The following is a 26,468-nucleotide window of genomic DNA, read 5'->3' as shown; positions in this document are numbered from 1 at the left end:
TGCTCCAATCTATCTAGATCCCTCTGCAAGGCCTCCTGTCCCTCAAGAGTTAACAGCACCTCCTAGTTTGGTATCATCAGCAAACTTGCTAATGGTGCATTCAACTCCTGTATCATTGATAAATATATTGAACAGAACTGGCCCTAGAGGAACACCGCTGGTGGCAGGTTGCCGACCAGATTTAGGCCCATTCACTACAACCCTTTGAGCTTTGCCCTTCAGCCAGTTCTTCACCCAGCACACCATAAACCCACTCATCCCACAGTTGGACAACTTGTCCAGAAGGATGCTGTGAGGGACAGTATCAAAACCCTTACTAAAATCCAGAAAAACTGTTTCTTTGACTTACCACTGAACTAGCACCCCAGGTTGGAAATACGCACTGAATTGTTCATATGTCTGTCTTCATATGGCCCAAAGAAATATTTCACCATTCCAGCCAGTGTTGTTTTTCTTCTTTTTGTAATGGAGCAGACCAGGGCTTGTACATAAGACTCAGGTTCTGTATTTTAACCGAGTACCCACCTCTTCTGTTCCTCTAGCCCCGTAGGGTTCTTTATGGAGAATCATGTCTCTTTACCAAGCGGCTGCTGGGAGTAGCTTAAGGCATAAATGTGGACAGCCTGACATCCTGAAATTGTCTGGTGTATATGTCCTGGTACCACTGAAAAAGCAAGTTTATTTTAAGGACCCACACAATAGCTGTAGTACTGTAACTGAGAATCTGGTCACCAGTTTCACTGCAGATGATCTCTGAACTAGTCTGGGAACAGGGAATTCCATTACTGAACTTCTCATTCTACATTTTCTGTACCACTTAACATACAGCTGAAGGTTGGTACCAGCCACATAAGCTTTAACATTTATAGCCCTTAGGAATTTCTTGGTATTGGATTTCCTTCCTTCATTGGAATAGTCAGAATCTTGCTATACTAGGATCCGCTATAGCAGTAATATTTCTTGAAATGTTTGAATGATTCTCCTACAAAGTATCTAGGGTCTCCTGCCAAGTTCACTTCTATGTGAGAGAGGTTTTCACTTTCCTGTTTCCCTCAGATGGGAATAATGATCACCTAAATCTGCTCCAAAGAAAACAGACGTAAATATCATTACTGATTTAAAAAGGAGATTTTTTTTTTAAATCAATTTTTTGTTACTGTTCAATTTTTAGTAGAAGTGAGCATCCATTTCACTGTGAATTACAGGTGTTTATCACAATATAATAAAGTATTTGCTTTTACATGTATTAAATATTTAGTATTTATTACTTACAAGTTCTTACTGACTTTATCACCCTATACATTTGAATCATAAATACTTGATACAGTTTTTAAGAACTCTAAGTATAGTATGTAATATTAACTTATGTAATGTATAGTCAATAGTTAAATTGAGAAAAACCCAAATAGTGTGGTTTTCTTTTGATATGGTTTTAATTTGAATGTACTGTGTTGTTAATAGAAAAAGTCAAATATCTTGGCAAGTCCAGAAGGTAAAGCAGTTGTTCGATTATACAACAGAATTGCCTATGTATTGGTGGAATTTGAGGTAGTCTATCATAATGCATGGATGAAGGAAATTTCACAATTACAATATCGTAAGTAATTAAATATGTAATTGGCTTTTTTTACCAGTTATTGAATGCTAAGTTAACACAAATCAAATCAGATAATTTTTTAAGCCTCACGCTTAAAATGTGCAAATTGATCATGATCCAATAATACAAATCTCTGTCCCTTACCTTGAAACTTGGTTTTGATGCAGAGGATTGCAGATTTGGTACACTGTTTAACAGATGACTGGAAACAGTAGTGAAACAAATTTAAGGCACACAGTTGTTCATTTTTATATTCAAATTCTTTATGTATGCCATTTAATAATTCTTCCTGTTTTCTTTCCACTATGATAATGTATACAGTTGTATTATCCCAGTTCCTTTCAGGACAAGTATTATTTTATGCCTAGAAAAAATGTTTGATAATCAAGCTTTATCATTTTAAGATTAAATGGGAGTCAAAGTTTTAAAAAAAACCTTTTTGAGTAGATTTTCCATGTAAATTGTAGACACTCTGTGTGCTTCAAAACTAGGAGTAGATCTATAAGAATAAAATTTTGTCATCACACAGTCAACAGAGGTTTTTGTGTTGCTGTTTGCGCTTATATTTTGTTTTGGATATTTGCAATATCCCTATGTAAACATTCATACTCTGGGTTAACAAATTCCTGTAAGATACTGAGCATCTCATAAAAGTGTTGTGTTTCCAAGTCCTTAGAAAATGAATTTCATAATTTTGTAACTCGAGCTAAGAAAAAATATGCCACAAATAAGACTGGATCTGATACTTGTTTAGCTTATGAAGAGAAAGGTTATATATGGCAGAAAACTAATATGGTGAAAGTCAGTTGTGTATTTTCTTTAACTGAAAACAACGTGAAGCTATTTCACAAGTAACCATACATATTTAATCACCATATAGTAATATTAGAAATCTGTGTTCCATAATAACTTCTATAACAGAAACAATTGTTTGTCTTAGAAACTGATATAAAAATGTCTTTACAGCCTTACAAGCCACAATATTTGCATGTCATCCTAAAACTGGGAAGTTCCTGGTTAATTTTGATCCTCAAATTCCAGAGATTGTCCGAGAGACCAAATGTATGATAAAGTTGGGTCTGGAAGTACCGGAGCAAGCAAAAAAGATAGTAAAAATAGAAAATAACCTGAAGTCAAACAAGTTGCATTTAGAGGTAAACTTAAAAATTATCATGATTGCTGTTTAAAAAAATAAAAAAGAAAATCTGATTAACCATAGAAGTTTTTCTATGGTTAAATAAAGATTAAAGCTGGGTATGAGGTAGTTTAAGGTAAATTTGTGGAATGCACAGGTGGACATAGAGGATCTCATTTGAAAAACCTCTAGCAACTGCTGTGTGGGCTAGCATATAAATATAAACATATATAATTCTTAAACCCTGTGGCATGTTAAATATATTCTGGTGATGAAATAGTTAAAGCTATCCAAAAAGTGTTCACTCTCTGAAAATCAGTAAAACACAGTTTTACAGAGTTTTTGAGAAGGAAGATTGGAATTCTTCTGGATTGGAAGATATGGTGAGCCACAAAAACATCAAGAATTTTGCAGGTTACCTGCCAGAGAAGTCAGATTTCTGATACCTGTTGTAGTATTTGCTATTGTTGCAATATTTCAAGAAGCTTATGTATTGGGGATGAGGTATACAACGTTGTGTGTGTAAGGCTTAAGACAAGAGGATATTTTAAAACTGAGTTTATATGTGACTTTAATTATCTAAAGCATATGATACTCAGTTTCAAGAGGGTATTGCAAGTTACGGTCCCTAAAGCTCAAGGTGTCTTTAGCTCTAGAGAAAAATGATATTTTGTCTGGCTTTGTGCATAAAGAATGTGTTGCGTGAAGGCTGCTTTCATTCTTCCTTGTGTAGCATGATACAGATTCATTACATTCCAGAAATGATGTACATAAGTATGTAATGTCTGTGTAAAATTCTGTACCTGTTTCAAATGTAGTCTTGTACTGCTTTCCATGTTTTTTCTAAAGATTTGATTGTATAACAGGTTGTTTGCTTCAGTAACAAAAGCACTTAAAATATTGTTCTTGACACTACCCTTCCCAATAATTAACAGGGTCTTCTCCAATGTTATGAAGATTTGTGTCAAGAAACACCAATGATTTTTGTAAATCTAATGGCACCAAAAATGAAAAAGGTTGGTATTGCTAAATGCACTTCAGTATACTTCAGAAGAAGTTAGAATAACTTAATAATAGTTTGTAATTTTAAAATGTTGAGATGGATCTGCATGTTGTGAACTTAATGAATTATACTAAAACCTTTAAGACCAAAAGTTTGCTCTTTGCATCCCTCATACAGTGCTTAAATAATGTGTATTGCAGTAGAATAATCTTAGTGCCTATGAGATGTAAACCCAGTAGAAGAATATGGACTTTGTGGGTCTGTTTATCTACACAAATCTCTGGCTTTGACATGGAAGTAAATTATCACTTATTTCAGTTTTAGAGGTTTTAATGGGAAATTGTGCTTTTCATTTAGCTGAAGTACTAAATGTCATGATCCTTGTCTTTGCTTGGAGAGAATTATTAGCCTTGTGAATAGAGTCAAGTCTCTTCAGAGATTTAGAAAGGTTATATACTACACTAAAGGTACAGTTTTATTGGAGATGCAGAATGTCTATCCTACAAGCCATTTTGTTTTGCCAGACACTTGCAAGTGTATGTATGTGGCTGTTCTAAGTAACTCTTCCCTTTTTGGTTGTAAATAATAACATCAGAAGGTTGCAGAGTTTGCATAAGTTTGTGTAACTACATAGTTGACGTGCTGAAGTGTGAGAAACAAAAAACCTTTTCCTTGCTCTTAAGAGTTAAATAATAAAAGACAAAGAGATAAAGTGATGGTAGTCTTCACTTTAGTGATACTACTGTAAACATGATTATATCATAGAGGGAATCATACACCTCTGCATTTTAGAAGAAACAACTGGCAAAAGAGAAGGATGAGTATTGTAAAAACAACAGAAGATGAAAATGTTTTTTGAAGAAGAGAGAGAATTCTTCGGCGTATAGGAAGAAGAGAGGAAAGCACAAATCCAAAGATGGAATGAGCAAATCTAATCTATGGCTACATTGGAGCCATAATTTGACAGTAACTCATGTAGAGCCTTAAACTGTTTCTAGATTGGCTATGTTGGTTACATTACCATGCCAGCATTGTGGAGTTAAATATATTCCCCAAAAACATATATATTAAGGTGATAGTAATGGCTGTATTTGCAAATAGCTGTGTGTCTATTTGAGCTGAATTCATTGTTTTAGCTGTGATATAGACATAGCAAAAAGAAGCGTTAGGATGAAGAGAGTGGGTGAAGTCCAGGCAGTGACTTGGTAAACGTCAAGATGAAAGAGCAGATATGATAAGTGGCTATTTAAAATTAAATATGAGTGGAATCAGTTCAACGTTTCTCAGCAATGGAGCAAAATTAAATTTCTGTCACTTCAAGGATGATGGAGATGGCAAAATTTAAAATTGTGGTGGCTGTATACTGGGAAATCAGTGAGAAGTTTTGGAGTACTAGGCAAAAATTTCAGGGGAGCTCTGTGAGAGAGTCTGGAAAGGTTGATTTTCATAGCCTGGCAGTAGTATAAGACTTCCTTTTCCTCAGAGACGCATCTCCTTTGAAGGTACAGGATCTGCAGTGAAGGAAGGATCTTGGTGTAGATCATACAGTAACAGGGAAACGAGCTGATTTCAGCTATATACTGAACATCTTGGTGACAAATCCAGAAGAAACAGATCATGGAGAACCAAGAATTCAGTAAGGGAAATAGTAGGGAAGAGAGGATTTTTAAAAATAGCGTTGAGGCTGTAAAAAAATTTGGAGAGGATCAGTGTAATTCAAAAAGGGATGAATGAAAAAGGTCATTAGATCATAGATAAACGAGGTTGAAAGACAAGTAATTATGCTGTTGAGAGTGGTCAAGATATATGTTAAAGGACAATTTGTAAGATCAATAGTGGACTTGATTTTAATTTTAGGAAGTAGTGGGAACCACTAAAAGACACTATCCAGGAGAACAGGAAGGGGAAGATCTTTGCTGAGCATGTACACTTGACAGTTGTGGACAGAGGCTGTAGAATGCACTATCCTCCCCTTCCCCAATATTGCATAAATTTCTTTGATGTTTTCCTTAAGCTTGTAACCTTCCTTGCAAAACTTAGGCACAACTCTTTCTTTCATCAGTGACATTAGTGATCCTAATAATAATGGCATTTGTTTTAAATTGTTTCTTTTTTTTTAATCTATGAAATTATATTTTTATGCTTAGATGGAAGCTGTGTTGAGGCAAGGACTTACCATGTTGACTTGGTCATCTGTGACACTGGAAAGTTTCTTTCAAGAAGCTGATCAAGTTCTGTGCATATTTAAACAGTTTTTGAAAAAGGTATACACTTGATCACTATACAACTGAAATGACAGTTTAGAGAAATTATTTCTAGTACACTGCTCTTCATGTTGGAAATTAATCTGTACTTATTTTTGTACCACTTGAAATACATAGAAATTTTGTTTGCTTTTTAAAGTATGTTCTTTTTTTGAAGAATTATATACTCAGTGATTCTCTCCCATTATTACCCTCAAATGTTTGATCTTTGCTTCCATTCTTGCAGTAGAATATATTTCCACTTCTTGTCCTCAGATTCTGTGACTACCACTCCAATTTTCATGGTCAACCTCTGCTTCTCTTTGAGTGCTTGTCCATGAGTGCAATTGCACACAAGATACCTCCTTGTAAACACTGTCCAGCGGACGACTTTTTAGCATTAACTGTATTCATAGCAGGCATGCTGTGAAACTGTCTCCTCTTCGTGCAACCCATAAAATAATGAAGGGGAGCATGCTTTTCCCTCACAGCTCTCTGCATGCTGACTGAGTCTATGCTTTTTTCCTCTTAGTGTTTGCCACATAATTTCTGAATTCTTTTGATCCCATTAACATGCTTGAGGACCTGTATTGGTTCTTTTTGTTTTCAAGACTTTACCTTGATAGTCAGATCATCCTCTGGCTTGACGGTTGAACTGTATGGCTATGATCTCTCCTACCAATATCATAAATTGTGTCTCCTGTGGTAGAAGATTGTTAGTCACTGGTGGGTATATCCACTTCTTTTTCTGTATGGCAGGAAAACATAATTATGATCAAGTGCTCTGTTCGCTACTGAAACCCAAAGCTGAAAAAAAGATTTGCTATGTAAGAAATTAACAGTTCTCTGAGCCTGAGTATATCTGAAATAACCATGTCTTTTGTAGATACGCTCTGTTTTCCTTAAATATGTAGGCTGTGTACATTTCTGACTTTCTTACCCCTCCCATATCAATACAAAAATATGTAAACTTGGTTAGACTCTTGATTACTGTGAATGGGATATTATAAACAAATAGGGAAAAAGTGATGTAAAACAGAAGCAAGAGTGATATTGTGACAAACAATGGGATATCACAGATGCAGAATATTTCAGGTAAAAAATTAAAAATTGGACAGAAGTCAATTTTATTTGGATTCTGCCATGACAAAGCTGCTTCACTGTAGTTGATTGAACGCTAATAATGCTGTAATTTAGAATCAAAAACCCAGTGAAAAAGCTATGTTGAGTAAAAGAAGAAGAACTGAAGACTAACCCATCAAGCAAGTTACAGCAGGCCCTTCCTTGCCTTGCAACTAGACTCGTGGCCAGTAAGATCATGAACAAGAATCTGATCATCTTATATTAACGTAGCTTGTTTTCTTGCTCTGTTTTATTTAATCTAGCAACAGTGTATCCTGCATAACTAGAAAGATCTGGGGTCTGACTTACTATTACTGCCTGTCTGCCTAAAACTGCTGTTAAAACAGCAAGGATTCTTCAGGAGTCTAGCATGGATAACATCATGGAGCAAGAGTTCTCTTCTATTCCATCAATTCCTAAACTTTCAGGACAGAAGAAAAACAAGTTTAAAGAAGCTACTCTTCATCTTGGGGCCACTTTCTGATGAGGTTCTTGGGGCATAGGAGATAATTCTTTCCATTGTCACTCATTCATCTCATCTCCAAGACTGATCAGCTCAAAGAGCTGTCAAGAGAAGTTCATTCAAAAATTAGATCATTGCTGTTATGGTGCAGAAGTTGTCTTGGCTTATACTGTCTGTGAATTAATTTCACTTGTACAGTGAATTTAAAAATATGGTGCTGATAACCAGAAATCTGTGAAGAAGTAGGTGGAAACACCAAATTCCTCTAAAGATTTCACTTTCTCAAGTATTTGTATGTCTCAGTTTCCCAGTGTGGAACCAGCAGATACTTAAGTATTACAAGATTTTGTTTTTAAAGGACTGCCTGAAATGAAATTGTGCACACTACTAATCTTTTTAGAAATGTGTTGTCACACTGTGCAGAATTTAAATACATACACTCTTAGCAATCAAGTTCTTGTTTTCTGTGGCAATAGTAACCGTATAATTTCCAGACTTACATCTGTTCTTTCACTGTTCATATTCCAGATTGTCTGCAATGGAACATGTTAACAAAGGCTAGCTTTTTTTGTAGGGTACTTGTCTCCCTAAATTCCCTCTGTAGATAACAGAGAAAGAGGATAAGTCACAGTAAAAGCAGACTATATTTAGCCATTGTAAATATCCCCTAAGTTACCATAACCCATGAGGCATTGCTGTGCTTCCTTTTTTCTCTGTTTCTCTCATCTTGAGGTCTTTTGTGTTGGTGCTTTTACACAAGGGTTTTTTTCTGTTATGATTCACTTTCTTAGCGGATTTTCTACTGTGTAAGGTTCTTGCATTTTCATTGGGTAGAGGGGTATGATTTTTATTTTTCTGCAAAACATTGTGTACCTGTTAGAACTCTTTAAAATAGAATACATTATGCTTTAAAGATAAATGTACGGTATTAATATGATTTTCTTTTTTTAGGTTAATGATTTAAGTGAAGTGCAGATTGATTTAATATTAAAAGAAATATCAAATACCCTTTTAATTGTCTTACCAGTAGATGGTCCTATCAAAGTAGAGAAAATGTTGACCTGCAATGAGGTGTGTGCCACTTTACATCTTTGAACTTGAATTCTTGAGCATGTTAGAAACAACACCTTAGTAAATTAACGTAAAACTAGAAAAGAATTCTTCTCACTGTAGAAATACAGAGCATAATGGTTTTTTATTAAAATATTTTGGTTAAAATATTTTATATGAAGATAAATTGGTTCTTAGGTATTTGAGATACTTAAGCTGTAGTATTTCGTAGATAATTTTTATTTATTTAACTGCTTCACAACTAGATGAGATTTTTTATGTATGAAAATACTTGGACATATGCAGCCTTTTTTTTTTTTCCTATTTTTTCCAAACTGTTTTTTTAAAGGAGAAGGCAAGAAATACTTTCCAACAAGTATATTTGAGAATGTGAAAGTTTTCTTGATTCCAAATGAGGCTAAAAATGTATTAAGTTAGTAAATGAGTGCAAGTAAGTAAAATTGTTAAGGACAGTTGAAAGTATTTAGGTAATTTCAGATTCAGACTGTGACCTCCCTTCAATATTCAAGATTTTCTTCTGGCCCTTAAAAATACCAATGCATTTCAAAAATGGAAATTTAAAAAAAAAAAGCATTAAAAATATAGTGATAATATAACAGAAGATTTTTATAATTTTGGATAAAGTTTTTGGGTATGATTTCTCAGTTTTCTTTTAAAAATGTTGCTGTTTCATTGAAATAGTGTCAGTCTGAAGAATGCAATATTCAGGGAAATGTTTTGGCTCTCCATGAAGAGGAACAGTAATAAGATAATCAGTGATACTAAGATAATTGACTGATATTTTTATTTAACAGGCTCATACTAAAGAATGTGCTGAGTTATTGAACCACAAAAGCATGCATGTTGAAGATGCTGTTCAAGAACTAATATCTGTATTTGAAAAGAATTATGAAATTAAATATTCTAAGAAAACCTCAGAAAAACATGTATTACCAGGTAGATAATGTTGATTATTTAAATAAAAATTTTTGTCCCTAGTTCTGTAGATTTAGCTAGTATGTATCAAAATTGAATTGCTTTAGCTAATTTTCTTCAGACTTCTCCCTCCCACCACAGTTTCATCTCTGTCACAGTTCTGCCTTCAATTACCACTGTTAAACGAAACCACTAGCCAATGAGATACGGAGGTAATTGAGTATTGGTGGAGTTTCTAGAATTAAACTCTGTCCTTCTGTTTAGATTACCAAGGTATTTGCTCTAGAGGAAGAACGTTATGGTTCTGTTTCTCTTAGTCACTCATTAAACCTTTTTTTTCCCCTCCCCTTCTCCATAAGTGAAATACAGTGTTCCTCTCTTCTCAGCTGTGTCAGGTATTTGGTACTGTGCCTCTCTTTGTGACTTTTCTGCCACAGTAGAACTGTATCTCAAATACCAGTGCTTTACTGGCTGGTCAGTTTAAATTAGTACAGTCAGTTGACAATCAGCTGCTAGCATACGAGGCTCACAGCTGATCAATATGGCTGGTTCCCACTGCTCTGGGGTGTGTTACAAAGATTTTAGGAGGTCCTGTACCATTATAGGAGAAGTAGTTTATAGTTGGAGAAAAATATTTTGTTTTAAAGAAAAATGTATTTTGAGGCTTCATCAGTAATGGAGCTCCTTTTCTTACACAGGATTTTTTCCTTCAGCGCTCAGTTTCCTCCAGGTATAGAGGCATAGTCAGGGTCAATACTCCAGGTAGTTCAATACAATGCAACCAGAAAAGCCTGATGAAAAGATCCTTCTCTGTATTTTGTTAAATTGTTTATATTGGGTTTTTTTTTTTTTTGGCCATTTCCATCTGATATATCCATGTCTGCCTACCTATCTTTAATAACATGTTTGTAGTGCATGGTGTTTGTTAGGCTGAGGCTTATAGGCTGGGCTCTTAACCAGATTCCTGGTGTGAAAAAAATGGCATGAAAAAAATGGCATGAAATAAAACCAGTTAGCTGATCCAGGTACTAGTAAAATAAAAACCAGTATTGTTTTGCCTGTAAAGAGGGGGGATAGCATGCCTCAAAGCAGAACACAATGTTCAGTTAACAAAAAATACATATTTTCTTTAAAATTTACAGTAAAAGAAAAACATATAGTGTTTGGAAATAATGAAGAAGAGAGAGAAAAGAATACTTCTGCAGCTCGTCGTGGTGATAATAGCAAGGGCAATGATAAAGAAGATGAGTTTAGAAAGGTATTTTGTAATAAGAAGGGATTTTTTTTTTCAGACTGATCACATTAGTAGACAGTATCTTGAGTTTTGGTAGCTGGATATCTGTATTACAGAAAGACATTACATAGACAATATCAAACATCATGTAAAAATGATGAAATAGTTTCCCTACAAAGTGAATTTAAGATGGATTTTAGCTTTCAAAAGTATATTCCATGTTATTCCAGTTATCACCTTTATTAAATAAATTCTCGATATGTGAGTGGTAAGTGTAAAAGTTTGGAGAGAATATTATGCCTAAACTGTAACACAGGCTTTCCTTCTTGGGTGGGCAGAAACATTCATCCTTTCTGCCATCCTCTTCCAACTTCACCAAGAAAGATCACCTTTCTACTTTTTCCTTGAAGAATACAATCTCTTCATATTCAGCAGAGAAGGGAAGTGGAAGTAGAGAACAGAGACTCACAAACTTGCAAGCACAAATGCAATAATGTTACAAGGTTGCAGTCTGTTGTTTTGTGCTAGTGATCATTACATGTTGCTGTATTTTTATGTTGTTCTTAATCCAGTACAGTCAGATTTTACTGTATTTGTCTCTTATTTGAAAAGGGTACATATGCATCAATATTCTTGGATAACTCATGGTGGGTTTTTTTAATATGGAGAGCTTTTCTGAAGGAGGATGAGACTTCAGCCAGATCTCAGTATTCTGTCTCTGAATAAGACAAATTGAGTTTCCTCAGATGCTATATTCTCTTTTTCATGCAGCTTTTACTTATTTACTTACTTACAAGCTATTTTTCCCCCAACTTCTTCCCTTGTGTTTCTCATGTAGCTTACAGCATAAATTCCTTCACACAAGAACTAATATGTTTGACTTAAAATCTTTTGAGATAATCTTTAGGTTCCTGTCTGAATACAATACTAAATAATGTATGTTTCATTTATTACAGAAATGTAAAGAGGTGGTTGCCTATTTCAGTCACCAACTGCTAGACAGCCTCCAGAAAGCCACCCGACTGTCTCTGGATAGTCTTAAAAAAAGAATATTTGTTTCAAAGTAAGTTGCAAATGAAAGATTCCTTCAATAGTATTATCAGAACAGAGTTATTTCTGTGTTAATATAATAATGCAAATATACATTTGCATGTGTAATGATACATGCACATGTATCATTAGTCAAACAGTTCCAGACCTCTTGGCCCTTTTAGCTCAAGCAAAACCTGGAGAGTATTCACTTTTTGTTGCAGTGATGCTTTGGGCCCACACTTTTCTTTTATCTGTAATTCTTTATGTTGTTAGTTACAGTCTATGCACTTCGTTTTGTGCAGAAAATGAAGTTTATTTCTACTATTGTTTCCCCTCTGCCTGCACCCTTTTTTTTTTTTTAGTCCCGTATCTTTTGCTTGGGATTGCTTTCAAGATGCTGTGAGTACAATTTATAGTCCAATACAAATTACTAGAATTTAAATGGCCATTCTAGGTCACATATGGCAGTGTGCCCATATGTTCATCTCATTTCACACTATTTCTGCAAGCATGGCTATGCACTCAGAGTTGTTTCCCATGGGTTAAAGATCATCCATGCACTCTCTATGAATTCTATACGATAATGGCAAGATCCATATGATTTTATCATTCTCCTATATTCAGTATAATTTCTATAGATGCTTCTCTGCTCGAACAGGCATACACTTCAGAGACAGAATTGCTTCAGTATAATATATTGTATATTGAAAAGCCTACTTAGAATTCTATTAAGAGAATTTGTTTTTAAGCAGGTGAAGTTGATGGTGTTTTGCCATTAATGTGTGTTAAAGCTTGAGTTACTTTTTTCTTTTTCTGAGGACATCTTTCATAGAAAATGTATTGAAATCCTGATCTTATTGAAGTCAGTAGGAATTCATTTGAATGTGTCCTTTATATTTGTCTACAGTATCGTATTGTTGAATCCTCCCTTATTTGGTCACCATGTCATAGCATTTAGAAATTGTACTTTGCACTTTGTTTTTAGGTTTTAGTTTTGAGTGGGTTCAGGTCATGTATTTATCATTTTGCACTAGCTTGTCATCTTTGAAACTTTTTTTTTCTGTTCTGTTGAATATTTATCTAAACTGCAATGAAGCAACTTTTACTCTTGATAGGTTGTTGCATGAAATGGTCAGTAAAACCTTCTTATGCCCTAATTAAAGCACTGGCAGAGTTCCATCATTCTTGAATTGAGAGACTGAAATCCAGAATCAGAAAATATTCTGGATAAAAAATTCTGAAAGCAATGGCTGAATCCAAGGTAACCTTTGTCTGAATGATGGAGCTCTGGCTGTTATCTTTACCCTTTAAACAAGAAGCTTCTGTAAGTTTTGTCAAGTAACTTAATGTGAAAGTTCTCCATGAGGGTTTGCCCAGAAAAGGTAGCTCAAAATTATATTTCTAAGATAATTTGAGGGAGTTTCATGGTGAAGTATTTATGACATATTTCAAAATTATTTTCAGCAAAACTACATTTGGAAGAACAAAGTTTTCTGTTCGTCCAAGCAAATCTGAAGAGGTTGCTTCTTTTCTAAAAGCGGAAGTACATCTTGCTGTTCCCAATGTGGTAAGTTATGTGTCATATAGGTAAGGTAAAATACACTGTCGTATAGTTATCTCTGCATTTGCCCAAGTGCAGGGCGTGGGCACACTTCTACTGAACCAGCATCCATTCCAAAGAACAGTTGCTCAGGCCTTTCAGTGCACTGAGAGCACTGATGAAATGTGCTCGCAGTCCCAGCGTTCCTGTTTCTGTCTTAGTGGTACTTGCAGAACCTGGCCTTTTATTGTTCTTGTGTGTTTCAGCAATTATATTGCAATCTGTTCATCAGTGTTCTTTGCAGAATGATTACAGTTCTCCTTCACGTGTAGCAGTTGCATTGCTGGAATAGATTTTTCATGTTTGTTTTTTATTTTAACTGTTTTGTTCCTTGTGTGATTTAAATCCTTTGTTGAATAAAAATAATGAACATTATCTTTGCTCAGTTTGGCTTTAGTCATCTCAATAGGAAGTAAGATGACCAGAAGGAGGAACACTGACCAAAAATGAGAAGATTCAAAACCAAGGAAAGAGCTGTGGATTTCTGTGTGCAGAGAACAAAAAGGCAGCTTGATTACAAAGAACTAGTGCATGCATTTGTTTTCCTTTTGTAGAGTAAGATAACACTGTGTCAGCAATATGTATGGTATTTTATTTTATAATGAGAAGGTAACTTAATATTATCCAGTTGTCTTATAAAGATTAAAAGTTTTAAATTCATGAAATTATAATGGAAGAAAGGTTCTGTTCTAAGGTGATATTCCTTTGACATTGAACCAGTGTTCATATTGGCATTCTGTTGTACATTCGTGCTGTGTGTGTGTACACATGTTTAATGTCTGTCAAAGTGTAGAATTTTTACCTTGTTGATATTTGTATAAGCATAAAACCCCAAGCTGCACCCACTGCAAAGGGAAGTGCATCTGTCTTTCTTTCCAGTCCTCTGGAATGCTTGGCTGATCCAGGGCAGCAATCAAGTAATGCTGGGTAAAATACCACTTTGCTAATGCTAATAGGATTTTGCAAGATCCTTGCTTTTATGCATGCAACTGCTCAATCTGTGAAACTGATTTATAAAATATCAGAGTCACTTTTAAGCAGTTTATATCCCAGTTCTGAACACTCCTGTGGATGATTTCATCATTTCAAAATGATGGCTGGCACATGAAAGCTATAAGATTATGTTCTAAGGACTATATTTGAGGATTGAGCGTATCACAAGAGTGATCTTCTGAAGTTTAACAAGAAATGCTGTTTTTGTATTCTTTCCTGGAACACTCTCGGGTAGAAACTGATGTGTGCCTTTACTCCACCTTGTCCTACATAGGATTATTTTCAAACAAGGACAGGACGAAGTCACAATTAGCATTATTGCTGCTAATACGGTTCAAAAAGTTTTGGGTTCGGGACTTTATGGCTGTTCGTGTACTACTAAATAAAACAGGCTAGAGGCTGTTCTTTGACCTCAAAGTGAGCTGATGTGAAATGGTGTGTACCCACAGTAGTAAATGCTTTTCTTCCTGAATCTGGGAGTTTGCATTCAAACTGTGTGTTAGGAACAGCCCCTGTCATGTTTTATGCGCCAAACTGTGCCTGAATTTTTTCTGGAAGAGTGCTTTTTTGCATCGTCCCAAACTATGCTAAGGGAGCATACTAGCATTTATACTGTGTGGATGATGGCAGGCCAGAGCCTGTGTTTTAACCCTATCCTGTTTGCTAGTTGTTCTTGATTCAGATCAAGAATCCTTGTCTTCCTTCCAGTTCTTTTTATCATGTACTCTGGTAGTTGAATATGAGTTCTCTTCCTCTTCTGACTTGGGTATTAGATTGCTCTCAGAATTATGATACAAAATCCTTGCCAAATATGCAAGTTGAGATCTTCAGGGCTACTGCATGGAGTTCCATTAATTTACTAAACACTGTGCTCTTGCAAAAGTTTTTGAGGTAATGCTGCCTTTGAGAGAAAAGAAACATTCAGTATTTATTCAACTAGGACCTTTGACGTTTTGATCCAGGTGATTTTCTTTGCCTGAAATTACACACAATGTGAATATATGTATAGATAAGCACTTAGGAGAGGTTATATAGCTGTAAATCTTCTTTAAAATGAGCTGTCCAAAAGTATTTTTATGACCATCCCTCTTACAATGCTCTTTCACAGAATTTAGGATCCAGTGGTTAAGAGCAACACAGAGGAGGATCTTGGCCTGCAATTTTTAATACTTTATGATTCTAGAATGCAGGAAACAAGGCTTGTAATGTATTTCCACACCCTATAAAAATCATTATAAAAATGCTGTTTAAAATGTTGTAGGAATTGTAAAAGTAATTGTAAAAAACCCAATAAATCTATCTACTTATAGACTTGCTTGTCATTTTACCCACACTGTGACTGTAGAAATAGGTAGTAGTACAGTATGTTTCATTTCTTTAGAAGCATTTCTGAGCCAGACAAACTCTTAAAGTTACATTTTCTAGCTTCTCTTCTGGGTCAAGTTCTGCAATTCACTATAAGTGGCGTAAAACTGAGGTCTTAGAAAATGACAATCATCAGTTGCATTTATTTCAACTGTTTTAAATAGGTAATGGTTCCCAGTTTAGACGATATACAGCAAGCCATCAATCGCATGATTCAGTTAATACTGGAAGTAAGTCGTGGAGTTGCTAAGTGGGGACAGAGACATTTGCAAAAATCTAGTTTAAAAGCAGAATCAGGCATGCAGCAAGTATCTTCAGCAGGCTTTGGATCAGCAGGAAAAATAGCCAAAAAAGGGGAAAGTAAGTGGTTTTTTTTTTTACTTATTTCAACTTTTTACTTTAATAAAAATGCCATATATAAATATTTGTGAATAAGCTCACTTTTCTTCAGAGAGGCCAGCTGTGGGTTATCTTGAATTAATTTGTTGGGTTTATTTTGATTTAATTAGCTGTATTTGTCAGAAATAGCTTTTCAGACTTAAGGAAGTGTTAGAACTTTGAGAAACAATAAGCAAAAAAATCTTAGAAAACTTGCTAGATTCTGAATCTCCTATTTAATTTGACGCAAAGTAAGCTCGTTAATTTATCTTTTTACCTACTTACTGTGGAATGTAGCCATAATGATATAGTTGAAACCATAAACAATGATTGTAGACTAGCTCTCATTGGAATATTGAGATAGAACAAGAGCTAGTTTAATAATTAGATTTCAGTAAAGGTTTTAATTGCTGGCTATATTCCTAGAATGTATTATAAAACACTTCAAGTGTTTGTTCATGTGAATATTCAGACTGTAGATAGACCTGCATCCATTTTAGTCAGATAGTTTTTTCTTTAATATTATTTCTAAGCATCTTTCCATATGCTTTGCAAGCATCCACAAAAACCCAAATATATTTTTACCGTCAGGTTCTCTTAGCTGCTTGGCTGAGCCAGTGATCTGCAATACAGTTGTATCTTTGTTGTGATTCCTTTGGAAAGTCTTTAACATCTTGGAAAGTTTTTCTTTTTGATAGTCTGGAGCTGGGACTTTATTCTTCTACTGATGTGCTTTGTATGATTTTAACCTCTTTAATGGGCTTCAAGCAGGGTGGCAGGAAACTATCCTCATCAGACAGTCATGGCCTTTTCCTCTGCTGTGTCAAAATACAACATCAGCAAGTAACAATTTTCATCATCTTTAAACTACTCATCAGCAACACCTGGGGGCATACATTAATGTTTGGCCAATGAGATCTATGGAGTACACTGGCAAGGATGGATCAACCTGAGACTTTGTTTCCAGTGACCATATCCCTGAAAAGGTCTTCAGACTAAAAGAGAACTTGGGGTTGCATTAAATCCCTCCTGTTAAACAATGCGTGTGGTGGGAAGAGTGCGTTTTTCTTCTCCATTCCCTTAAATCTGCTTCAAAATGCTCAGGCATTGTTATGACAGAAGGGGCTTGTTAGATCTCAGGGATATCAGTGTCTATATTGACCCTGATTGTCTCAGCAATTCATCAAAGATGAAGGAGGGACATGATAAATTGCATTTTATTTTCCTTCTATTTGAGCTTACTTGCAGTTCTTAAAGGAGACAGGGCTCCTGATTCAACATCAACAATGTAACTGGAGCAGCAGCTACCAGTGTCTAAACTGCCTTTGAAACCATAATTGGAGGCAAGAAGTTTAGGAAAATATCTAGATTGTCCTTTCTCTTGTTTGTTTGTTTGTTTGTTTGTTTTTCCTTCTTCATTCAGATCTAACCTCTTTCAGACAAGACTCAAAAGACTTTGATATTAGCAGTTTGTAAGACAAGTGCAGCTCCAAAACATGACAAACTTTATTTCTGCACTCATTAATATGTGACTCGGCAAAGTTTAGCATCTTTTTTGAAACCACTAAATAAAATAACAAAAAGTTATTTATTTGAAACATGTTAGAGTTCAAGAAACTTACACTGTTTTAAGGGGTTTATACAATCAAAATACTTTAATTATATGAATTTAAAAAAAATATAAAATAACACAGAATGTTTATGAGGCCTTGTCATGTTCTAGTTACAATTAAATTACAGGGGAGGAAGTGAAATTTGTGAATTAAGAAGACTATTTTCTTTCCATTTGGAAACATTCACTCTGGATTGAATTTGCTCTAGCTCTATAGAGCCTGGCCTGAACTAGCACTTGGTACTTTCATATTAAGCAGTCAGACAGACATTTGAAGAAAGATATTCAGCCTTACTGAAAAGCATCATTGCTTAACTTGGCATGCATAGGTTTAGAAGAGTTTTCTAACCAGACTTTTAATGGTTCATTCATTTATATATAATTTTATTTTACAGAAGGAGTTGAAGATGTTGTGCTTGTCAGAAAGCTAAGAAATTTTTACTCAGGTGTTGCAGAACATGAAGATATTTCTAAATTAGTTGTGCTCCTCTCTTCTTCTGTGAATTCTATAAGAGAGGTAGCTAGTGAAGTTCTGCAGGACTTTCAGAAATATAAGGTGCTGTGGACAGAAGATAGAGATGCCAGAATTCAGGTGAGTTTAATGATGATCACCTACAGGACTGTTCTTCATTAATCTTATATTTTGAAATCAGAAAATAATGAGAAAAAAAAACCAAAGAAAAATGTGTGTTCTACATCTTAACAGCTGAAATTCTTATTTTGTCTTTCGGTAGTAATAGTATATTTCCTAAGCAGAAGTAATAGCATGCTACCTAATTTTTGTGTTGGGTTTTGGCTTTTCCTGCTTCTGTGCCATTCTAGATACTGATAAATTGGTCCTAATTTGTTAATTGCTTTAATTTTTGTTTGTGGAACTCTGGATTTTAGGCCACAAGAAACTACCCCAGTCTGACATGATTACCACAACCCATAGAAATTCCCACAGCATCAGGGCTGATAATTGTGCACTTTTCTCTATGGAAAGTGTTTACTTTGACTTTAATACATGTTTTTATTCACCACCCTTCCTGTAGTTATTTTAGAAGGTGAGTTCTGCATTCTCTGTTCCAAGAAGAATCCTCTATTCAATTCTTGGTTGTTTGAACTCTATTTTGAATCCTCAAGTGTGGTAGAAAAATTTAGCGTCTACTACAGCAAGAAAAAGTTAGTGTCCAGGAATTGGAGGTCTCTGGGACTTCTGCTTCAGAATATTTCACACCGTCTTCTACAATAGAGTTTTAATTTAGAGTTTGAATTTAAAGGTTTGGTAGAAGAAAGTTGGCTTCCATATCTACTTTATTTAACCTTGGCTTAATTGAGTTTTCTATTCTTATCTTTTCTATTTAATAGACTACTTCATATATACATAGATCTGTGAATGTTGCATCACCTTGTTTACTACAGGAGCACTAGTATCTTTTGAGTGTCACAATGCAAGTTGTGCAGTTTATGTGGGCTAAAAAAACCCACTTTATATGCAGAGCTGAGAATTTACTGTTAGTCAAATGAAAATTTTAAGTCTAATCAAATAAGTATTGTTATTTTGATCTAGTTACTGCTGAAGAAAAGGATACTGCTACAGAGAAAGCCTCAATAATAATGCAGTTAAGTTTTATACACACATGCCCTAGTTTCTACATTCTTTCTTTAGCACTACGCTAACGCTTCCACTGCCTGTCTGGGTACTCTCAGACAAAAGAATAGAAGTGGGAAACAGCTTTTCAGCATTTATTACTTGCCTGTGCAATGTAGGCATATTGAATACAGCTTTTGTGTAACATTTCTGAAATGCAGCTTTTCAGAATCACAAAACTTTTCTACACTTGAGTTCTGCTCATGGAACTACTTAGAAAACGTGTTTTATTGTGATTGTTTCACACATAATTGGGCTAATGGTGTAGTCTTTCTGTAAGTGTGGGCATGTATTTTTTGATCTCTGTTTTGTCACCTTTTTTCACAAAACCAGTAGGCGCTTAACATGTCTTGGATATCTGTTTCTCTGTTAAATTTGATTGGAATTTCCCAACGAGCTTAAGAGTTCCTGGCAGAGAAATTGATAAACATGAACGCCTCATCACATGCATTTCACTATGTTAGTAAGGCTACAGAAGGTTAAATACAGGTATAATACTGGTATACATTTTCAGTAATTCCCGAATAACTGTTGCCACTTGTTTTACCAAAAATATGAAAAAGGACATTTTTTGATTGACATTTTAAACTACACACAGCAATTTTTCGCTAGCTGTCCATCTCTGACTGAAATTAAAGAAGAAATACTTCACTATGCTATGTTTGAGCAAGAGATGGAAGATTTAAAACCCATTATTCTTCTTGGTCCAATTGAATTGCATACAGGTAAGACATTCTCTTATCTCTGTATGTACAGTAAGATAATGAATATAATAGTCATGTTATTTCATTTATTCTCAGAAATAAATGCTTGCAATACGAATAGAAATTACTGAAGAGACCTCCCTGACTGATCAGCCAGGGCTTACTCAGACCCTTCTAAGAAATCTGACTTGAAAAAACCCTCCATTCCCCTTGCCACCTTCTCTTTGGAGTGGTGAAATTAAATTCTGTCATGGCTGTGAAGTTATCATGGAGGCTTGCTAAAGAGTTAATGAATGTGTATTGACACTGATTTGATCATCCCTGGCACTCATCTCTGGCACCAGGTCAGCCAGTGGTTATAAAGAGCATTGGAAGCATGTATCACCTTCTTTGATATTGGCACAAGACTAACACATAGCTGCATTAGCTTCTTTTTCACTATCAGTGTTTGTTTCAGCAGGAGGTATGGCTGCTTAGCCATTCCCATGTTTAGCATCCATAGCTCTCAGAATATCATGTGTTTTCCTGTCCACTTCTAGTGTCTTTAAAGGTAGAGAAGCTGCCACCAAGACCTGGTGTTGGAATGTGTTCCCTCAGTTCTAAATAGCACCGTGCCTCAGTACCTGGCCTTCTGTGGCTCTGACAACCTGGTACTCATTGATCATATTACTCTGAAGAACAATCAGGTGTGGAAAAATGTATTCTCTCCAGACAACTGCTTGTTGAAGCATTAAGCTGTTTGTGCTATGACAGAGAAGCAAGGATTTCCATGGCACTTATTCTTCTCGCCTCACAGATTATTATATAGCTAACGTCTTTTCTGGACCAGTGTCACTGTTCTTTTTTTTTTTTTTTTTAACTTTCTGTGGCAGATGTTATTGTGGTTGTTATCTAGGGACAAGTAGTAAATGTATCCCTTTCCAAATATCAGTGTGGCCACGTTTCTAATGAGCAACCCCCATCTTCTGAGAGATTAGATTGATTAGATGATTGAGAAATCATCTCTGTACAGTTTGTCTTCCTTGTACATCAGAGAAGACAGAAGCTGCGCACTTTGAGAAATCATCTCTGTACAATTTGTCTTCCTCATACATCAGAAAAGACAGAAGCCGCACACTTTGATGACTAGAGTTCATTTCAGGATCTTGGTGGCGTGTTATCTCTAGCTTTCTTTCAGTGAATAAGCAAAATGGTCAGACTGCTGACTGCATATCCTCATCCAGTTCCTGGATGCAACTTCTTATTAGTGAAACCACTCTGGAGCCAATTGATTCACTCTGGAACTCTTGCTGTCTATTATTCTGTGACCAAGAGTGATAAGAAGCAGTGTATCCAAAAGAATATGGATTTTGTGGATGGTCACACTTACTCCCTCATCTGTGACCACTGCATCAGAGGGAATCAAGTCCTCTAGGCTCAAGAACAAGGATATGAAATGTTTTTATGATCTGGGGAAGCAGGTATTTTTTTCGGGCTCAATTTAGGTTTGGGAATTGATTTATTATCATTTACATATTCTAGCTTCTGGACAGGATACAGTGCCTTTCTCGAATTACCTCTGGCCTTCAGGAATCAGATTTTTAATGCGAATAGCCACATTATTAAAGAAGAAACTATATCTGCTGTAAAATTTGTTTTGTGAGCAGAAATGTTATATGCTGTTAGTATCTTTTGGTTTCTTTCACCAGAGTACAAAATGCTGCCTATTAAAATCCTAATGTATTCTGATAATAAGTTAGAGTGCCAATGATTGGCTTTTCTGTCTCTTCAGTGTTGGTTTGTGTTTATATATTAACTGCATATGATATGACACCTTACAGTTTTACTTGTGAAGTATTCCGAATCCTAGTATTGAAATCACAAGATGCCATTTCCTCAATGGGTATAAACCATTTAAATATCACTGATCTTTATACATTTGTTTAATATATATCAAAGGTATTCTCTGAAAATCTACATTAATAAGTAGGTATTTTCTTCTTTATTCATCTTCTTTATATGTTCTATTAGATAAGCTTACCAATATGTTTTACAGATATCATAATATACAATAAAACAACAGAAATATATTTAAGTATAGTTGAAATTGTTCTGAAACTTTTAAAATGCAGTAATTGGATTGCCTGTCTGCTTTTCCTAATTGCTGTTAAAGAACCATATGTGATGATGTGGGGCTTTTTTACAGAAAAGAATTAAGATGTAGATTAAATAATTTTTTTTAATTATTATTATTTTTAAATCAGGCCCACTGAAAATAGCCTTAGCAATTGAAGCCAAAGGCTGGAAGATGCTCCTCTGTCGTTATTTAAATGAAGAATATAAAAAGAAGATGACAGACATGATGTCGTTCATAACTGAATATTTAAAGAAATTGTCTCGACCTCTGCGTGACTTAGATGACGTCAGATTTGCAATGGAAGCTTTATCTATCATACGTGATAATAAAATACAAATGGATATGACTCTGGGACCTATTGAAGTAAGATGACTTTTAATTTTTTATCTTGATTAAAATGATATTATATAATAGGAATCATAAGATAAACTGAGAACCCAAACAATGAGTTTACTGTCCTGAAGCATCTAGGCTGAAGATGGGAAACAAAGTAATATTTTTGTTGTTATTTTTATTATGAATTATGAATCAGTATTAGATACTTTGCTAGATACTATATAAATGCAGAACAGAAAAAATTATTCTCTCTCAAATTATAATATAAATACAATCTAGGAGACAACATGCAGAAATAAGCAGATGAGAGCACAAGAGAAGGGAGCAATATTCTCCCTTTTGCTGTATGCTTTTCCATTAGCCTTAATCCTCTTCTTAACTTTTCTGTATCTATAAACAAACATCTTGATCATCTAACCCCTTTCAATATAAGCAGAATATGTTCATGGAGCCACACATCACTGTATGCTGTCGGAAACTTGCAGCATTCTTTTAGTTTTCCCTATAAGAAAGAAGCTAAAAGAAGCTCATTAAGTTTTATATATACTTGGTATTTATTCTCATACTCAGAAACAGTCAGCTTAATAGAACACATTTGTTTTATATTTTCATCCACCTTTCGGAGAAGAAATTGTATTGCTGTATGGTAACATTTTCTTTCTTGAAGACTGTTCTATTAGCATGATACCAGAAAGGACTTTCGGTGGATTGTTTTCACTTTTGCTAGTTTTATGTGAAGAAAGTGGGTTTTGTTTTAGCAATTTATGCAGTGGTTTGTAAGCCAGCAATGACACAGAGACTATTTGAAGGCAAACATAACCATTTCTGTGAGCCAAAAGAGGTAGAGATTAAACAAGTAAAGGAAGAACCTGAACAATAATTTCAACATTTAAAGTAATATTCAGATCTACTAAATATTATTTCTTAGACTGACTGTCTTCAGGCTGAAGATATGGACATGATAGTCATACTCATAGATGTTAAATAAAACAAGCAAGAGGAACGGAGTTCAGCACTGTCTATTTGCTAGGTTTTACATGTGTAGGAAATGATGCAAAATTTGTAAATAAATAAAAGGTATACAAAATTATGAAGTATTAACATTGCTTGTTTTTTTATACCTGCTTCTGGCACTTTGAGATGAACATTAGGATAAAGGTTCTTTCCCAAACCACTTGTATCCTATATATCTTGCAAACACTCCCTTTCTATATTAACGTAGTAAGTTCCATTACTATCTGTAGGGCTAGTCATGTTAACAAGTCACTTAGACCTTTTTTTCATGAGCTTTCCTTAAATAATGAAAGAATATAGAGCTGATAAAATCAGGAGGTGAATATAGAACAATGGCAACTGATCAGTAATTTCAATGTTTTGTCTTGTTTTCTTGGTGGATTTAATTAGAACTTTGATGGGGTGATTAGGCATTATATTTCTTACTAGAACATGATTGAAGGAAAGAGGGCTTGATGTAAGCAAAAGTAGGACAGGAAGAGGATTGAGCATAGTCAATGTGGATTTATCAAGGCAAAATCATGCCTGACCAACTTGATAGCCTTCTACGATGAGATGACTAGTGAACAAGGGGAGACTAGTGGATATTGTTTATTGTGATGGTAGCAAGGCTTTTGACACTGTCTCCCATAACATCCTCATTGACAAACTGATGAAGTGTGGACTAGATGAGTGGATGGAGAATTGGACTGAAAACTGTCAGGCTCAAAGGATTGTGATCGGTGGCACAAAATCTAGTTAGAGGCCAGTAAGTAGTGGTATACCCCAGGGGTCCATACTGGGTCCAGTACTGTGTACCTGGAGGATGGGGCAGAGCGCACCCTCAACAAGTTTCCAGATGACACAAAACTGGGAGGAGTGGCTGACACACCAGATGGTTGCACTGCCTTTCAGTGGGACCTGGCTGGAGAAATGGCCTAACAGGAACCTCATGAAGTTCAACAAAGGGAGATGCCAAGTCCTGCTCCAGGAGATGAATAACCCTAGGCACCAGTGCAGGCTGGGTAGAAAGTAGCTTTGCAGAAAAAGAACTGAGTTTCTTGGTGTACACCAAGTTGAACATAAGCTAGCAAAGTGCCCTTGCAGCAAAGAAGGTTAAGAGTATCTGGGCTGTGTTAGCAGTTCTGTTGCCAGCAGGTTGAGGGAGGTGATCCCTTCTACTCTGGGGTACGAGACTTATCTGGAGTGCTGTGTCCAGTTCTGGGCTTCCCAATACAAGAGAGACATGCACGTACTGGGCAGCCAATAACAGGACAAGAGGCAATGGGCACAGATTGAAATACAGTAAATTCCATTTAAACCTGAGAAAAATTTACTGTGAGGGTGCTCAAACACTGGAACAGATTGCCCAGAGGGGTTGTGGACTCTCCATCCTTGAAGATGTTCAAAACCTCACTGGACATGGTCCTGCGCAACCTGATTTAGGTGACCCTGCTCTGAGCAGGGGGGGTTGGACTAGGCAATCTCCAGAGGCCCCTTTCAACCTCAATGGTTCAGTCTACACCTCTCTCAGAAGCTGAACAGGAGAGAATTCTAAGTGTAGATATCTGCATGGAATAAACAACTGTATTTATCAACCATCACAAACTGCACAGAATACAAGTTGTCGATCAAAGGAGCAGCTAACATAATGCACACTGCTGTTTGTCTTCATTAGCAAATCTTTTGCCTATCTGTTGGGAAACTATAAAATATGAAAATGATCTTATTTTTAAATAATGCCATATGTGTAGGAGGAAGATAATAAAACAGAAGATATGCAAACAAATTGCAGATGAGAACAAGCGATAAGAAAATTTCATTCTGTAACAGATACATATGCAGGCATTTGATAGTTTGGCAAACATAGTAATAAATATTTTATAGATGATATAGCAAAACATTTAAAAATGTGTAGTTTAGTGTGCATAATATTCAGAGTTAGGAAAAATTCATCAAAATCTACATTCAGGTGGAATGTAGATCAGTGGAATAAAAATACCATTGAGATGATAAAATTTTATATATTTTTAATATTAAATGTATTGGTTTTGTATATTTTTTCTAGTATTTCATCCAAGACATTTTTGAAGAAATATTTTTTGCTTTTGTTCCCTGGTTCTTCATTCATCATCGTTATTTTAAGAAAAACAAATAAATATTTTATGCCTAAATTACATGAACAGATTTTCTTTGAAGTGTTTCTTATGAATTGGATCTATGTTTCTGCAAATTAACTTAAAATGCATCATTCCTAAGGTTTTATTTTTTCATCTAGGAAGCCTATGCCATTTTAAATACATTTGAAATTGAGGTTACAAAAGAGGAATCAGAAGGAGTTGATACACTCAGATATTCTTTTAATAAATTACAGACCAAAGCTGTAAGTATATAAAACTATGTTATTTTCCATTTGTCTTCATGTGCTTTTTTAGAGTATAAATGACAGTGTGGGACCAATTGTCTCTCCACTCTGTCTTCTCACTCTTGGCCTCAGTTGCACACTAATGTCTATACCTTTTATTAGTATGTTCATTTTCTAGAGCTCTTTAATATTTAAATATTATTGTAGCTTTTAGATATATGCTTAAAACCCGCAAGAAAATGTCTCGGCTCTTTCTGCTCTCCTTCATTTCCAGTTTTTGTGTCATTCTTGTCTGATCAGGAAGATTACTACCCTTAGATTACCTGTTTTTAAGAAGTGCATACTCTGCTAGTGCCCTTACCCCTAAGTGGTGATTGCACATTTACCTTTATTGTTTAGGACAGCCTTATATCCCTCAAAAGCTCAATATCTATTGAATATTTTCTGTAGTGTAGAAGGTTAGATGGAAATATGTAGCTATTTTGTTGGAACAATTAAGTTAGATCCTGTCTCACAGATTAATCACTCTGGAAAGGGCTCAAGAGTATATTTTACATT

General features: G+C 35.2%; 1 protein-coding gene across 1 annotated transcript in view; it reads left to right on the top strand.

Annotated features, from left to right (window-relative positions):
- Nucleotides 1–26,468, top strand: part of DNAH8 (dynein axonemal heavy chain 8) — a 148,112-nt gene that overhangs the window by 17,247 nt on the left and 104,397 nt on the right. The window contains 15 exon segments of the mRNA XM_050893244.1: nt 1,462–1,597; nt 2,564–2,751; nt 3,668–3,748; nt 5,883–5,999; nt 8,515–8,634; nt 9,429–9,560; nt 9,838–9,844; nt 10,698–10,807; nt 11,740–11,850; nt 13,305–13,382; nt 15,938–16,133; nt 18,159–18,355; nt 19,995–20,121; nt 22,344–22,579; nt 25,824–25,928. Of these exon segments, the coding sequence (XP_050749201.1) occupies nt 1,462–1,597; nt 2,564–2,751; nt 3,668–3,748; nt 5,883–5,999; nt 8,515–8,634; nt 9,429–9,560; nt 9,838–9,844; nt 10,698–10,807; nt 11,740–11,850; nt 13,305–13,382; nt 15,938–16,133; nt 18,159–18,355; nt 19,995–20,121; nt 22,344–22,579; nt 25,824–25,928 (1,941 nt within the window).

The sequence above is a fragment of the Gymnogyps californianus genome, chromosome 3, assembly GCF_018139145.2.
Source record: "Gymnogyps californianus isolate 813 chromosome 3, ASM1813914v2, whole genome shotgun sequence".
In the NCBI taxonomy this organism is placed as follows: domain Eukaryota; kingdom Metazoa; phylum Chordata; class Aves; order Accipitriformes; family Cathartidae; genus Gymnogyps; species Gymnogyps californianus.
The sequence above is the reverse complement of the archived record's forward strand: the minus strand, read 5'-3'. Positions and strand labels throughout refer to the sequence as shown.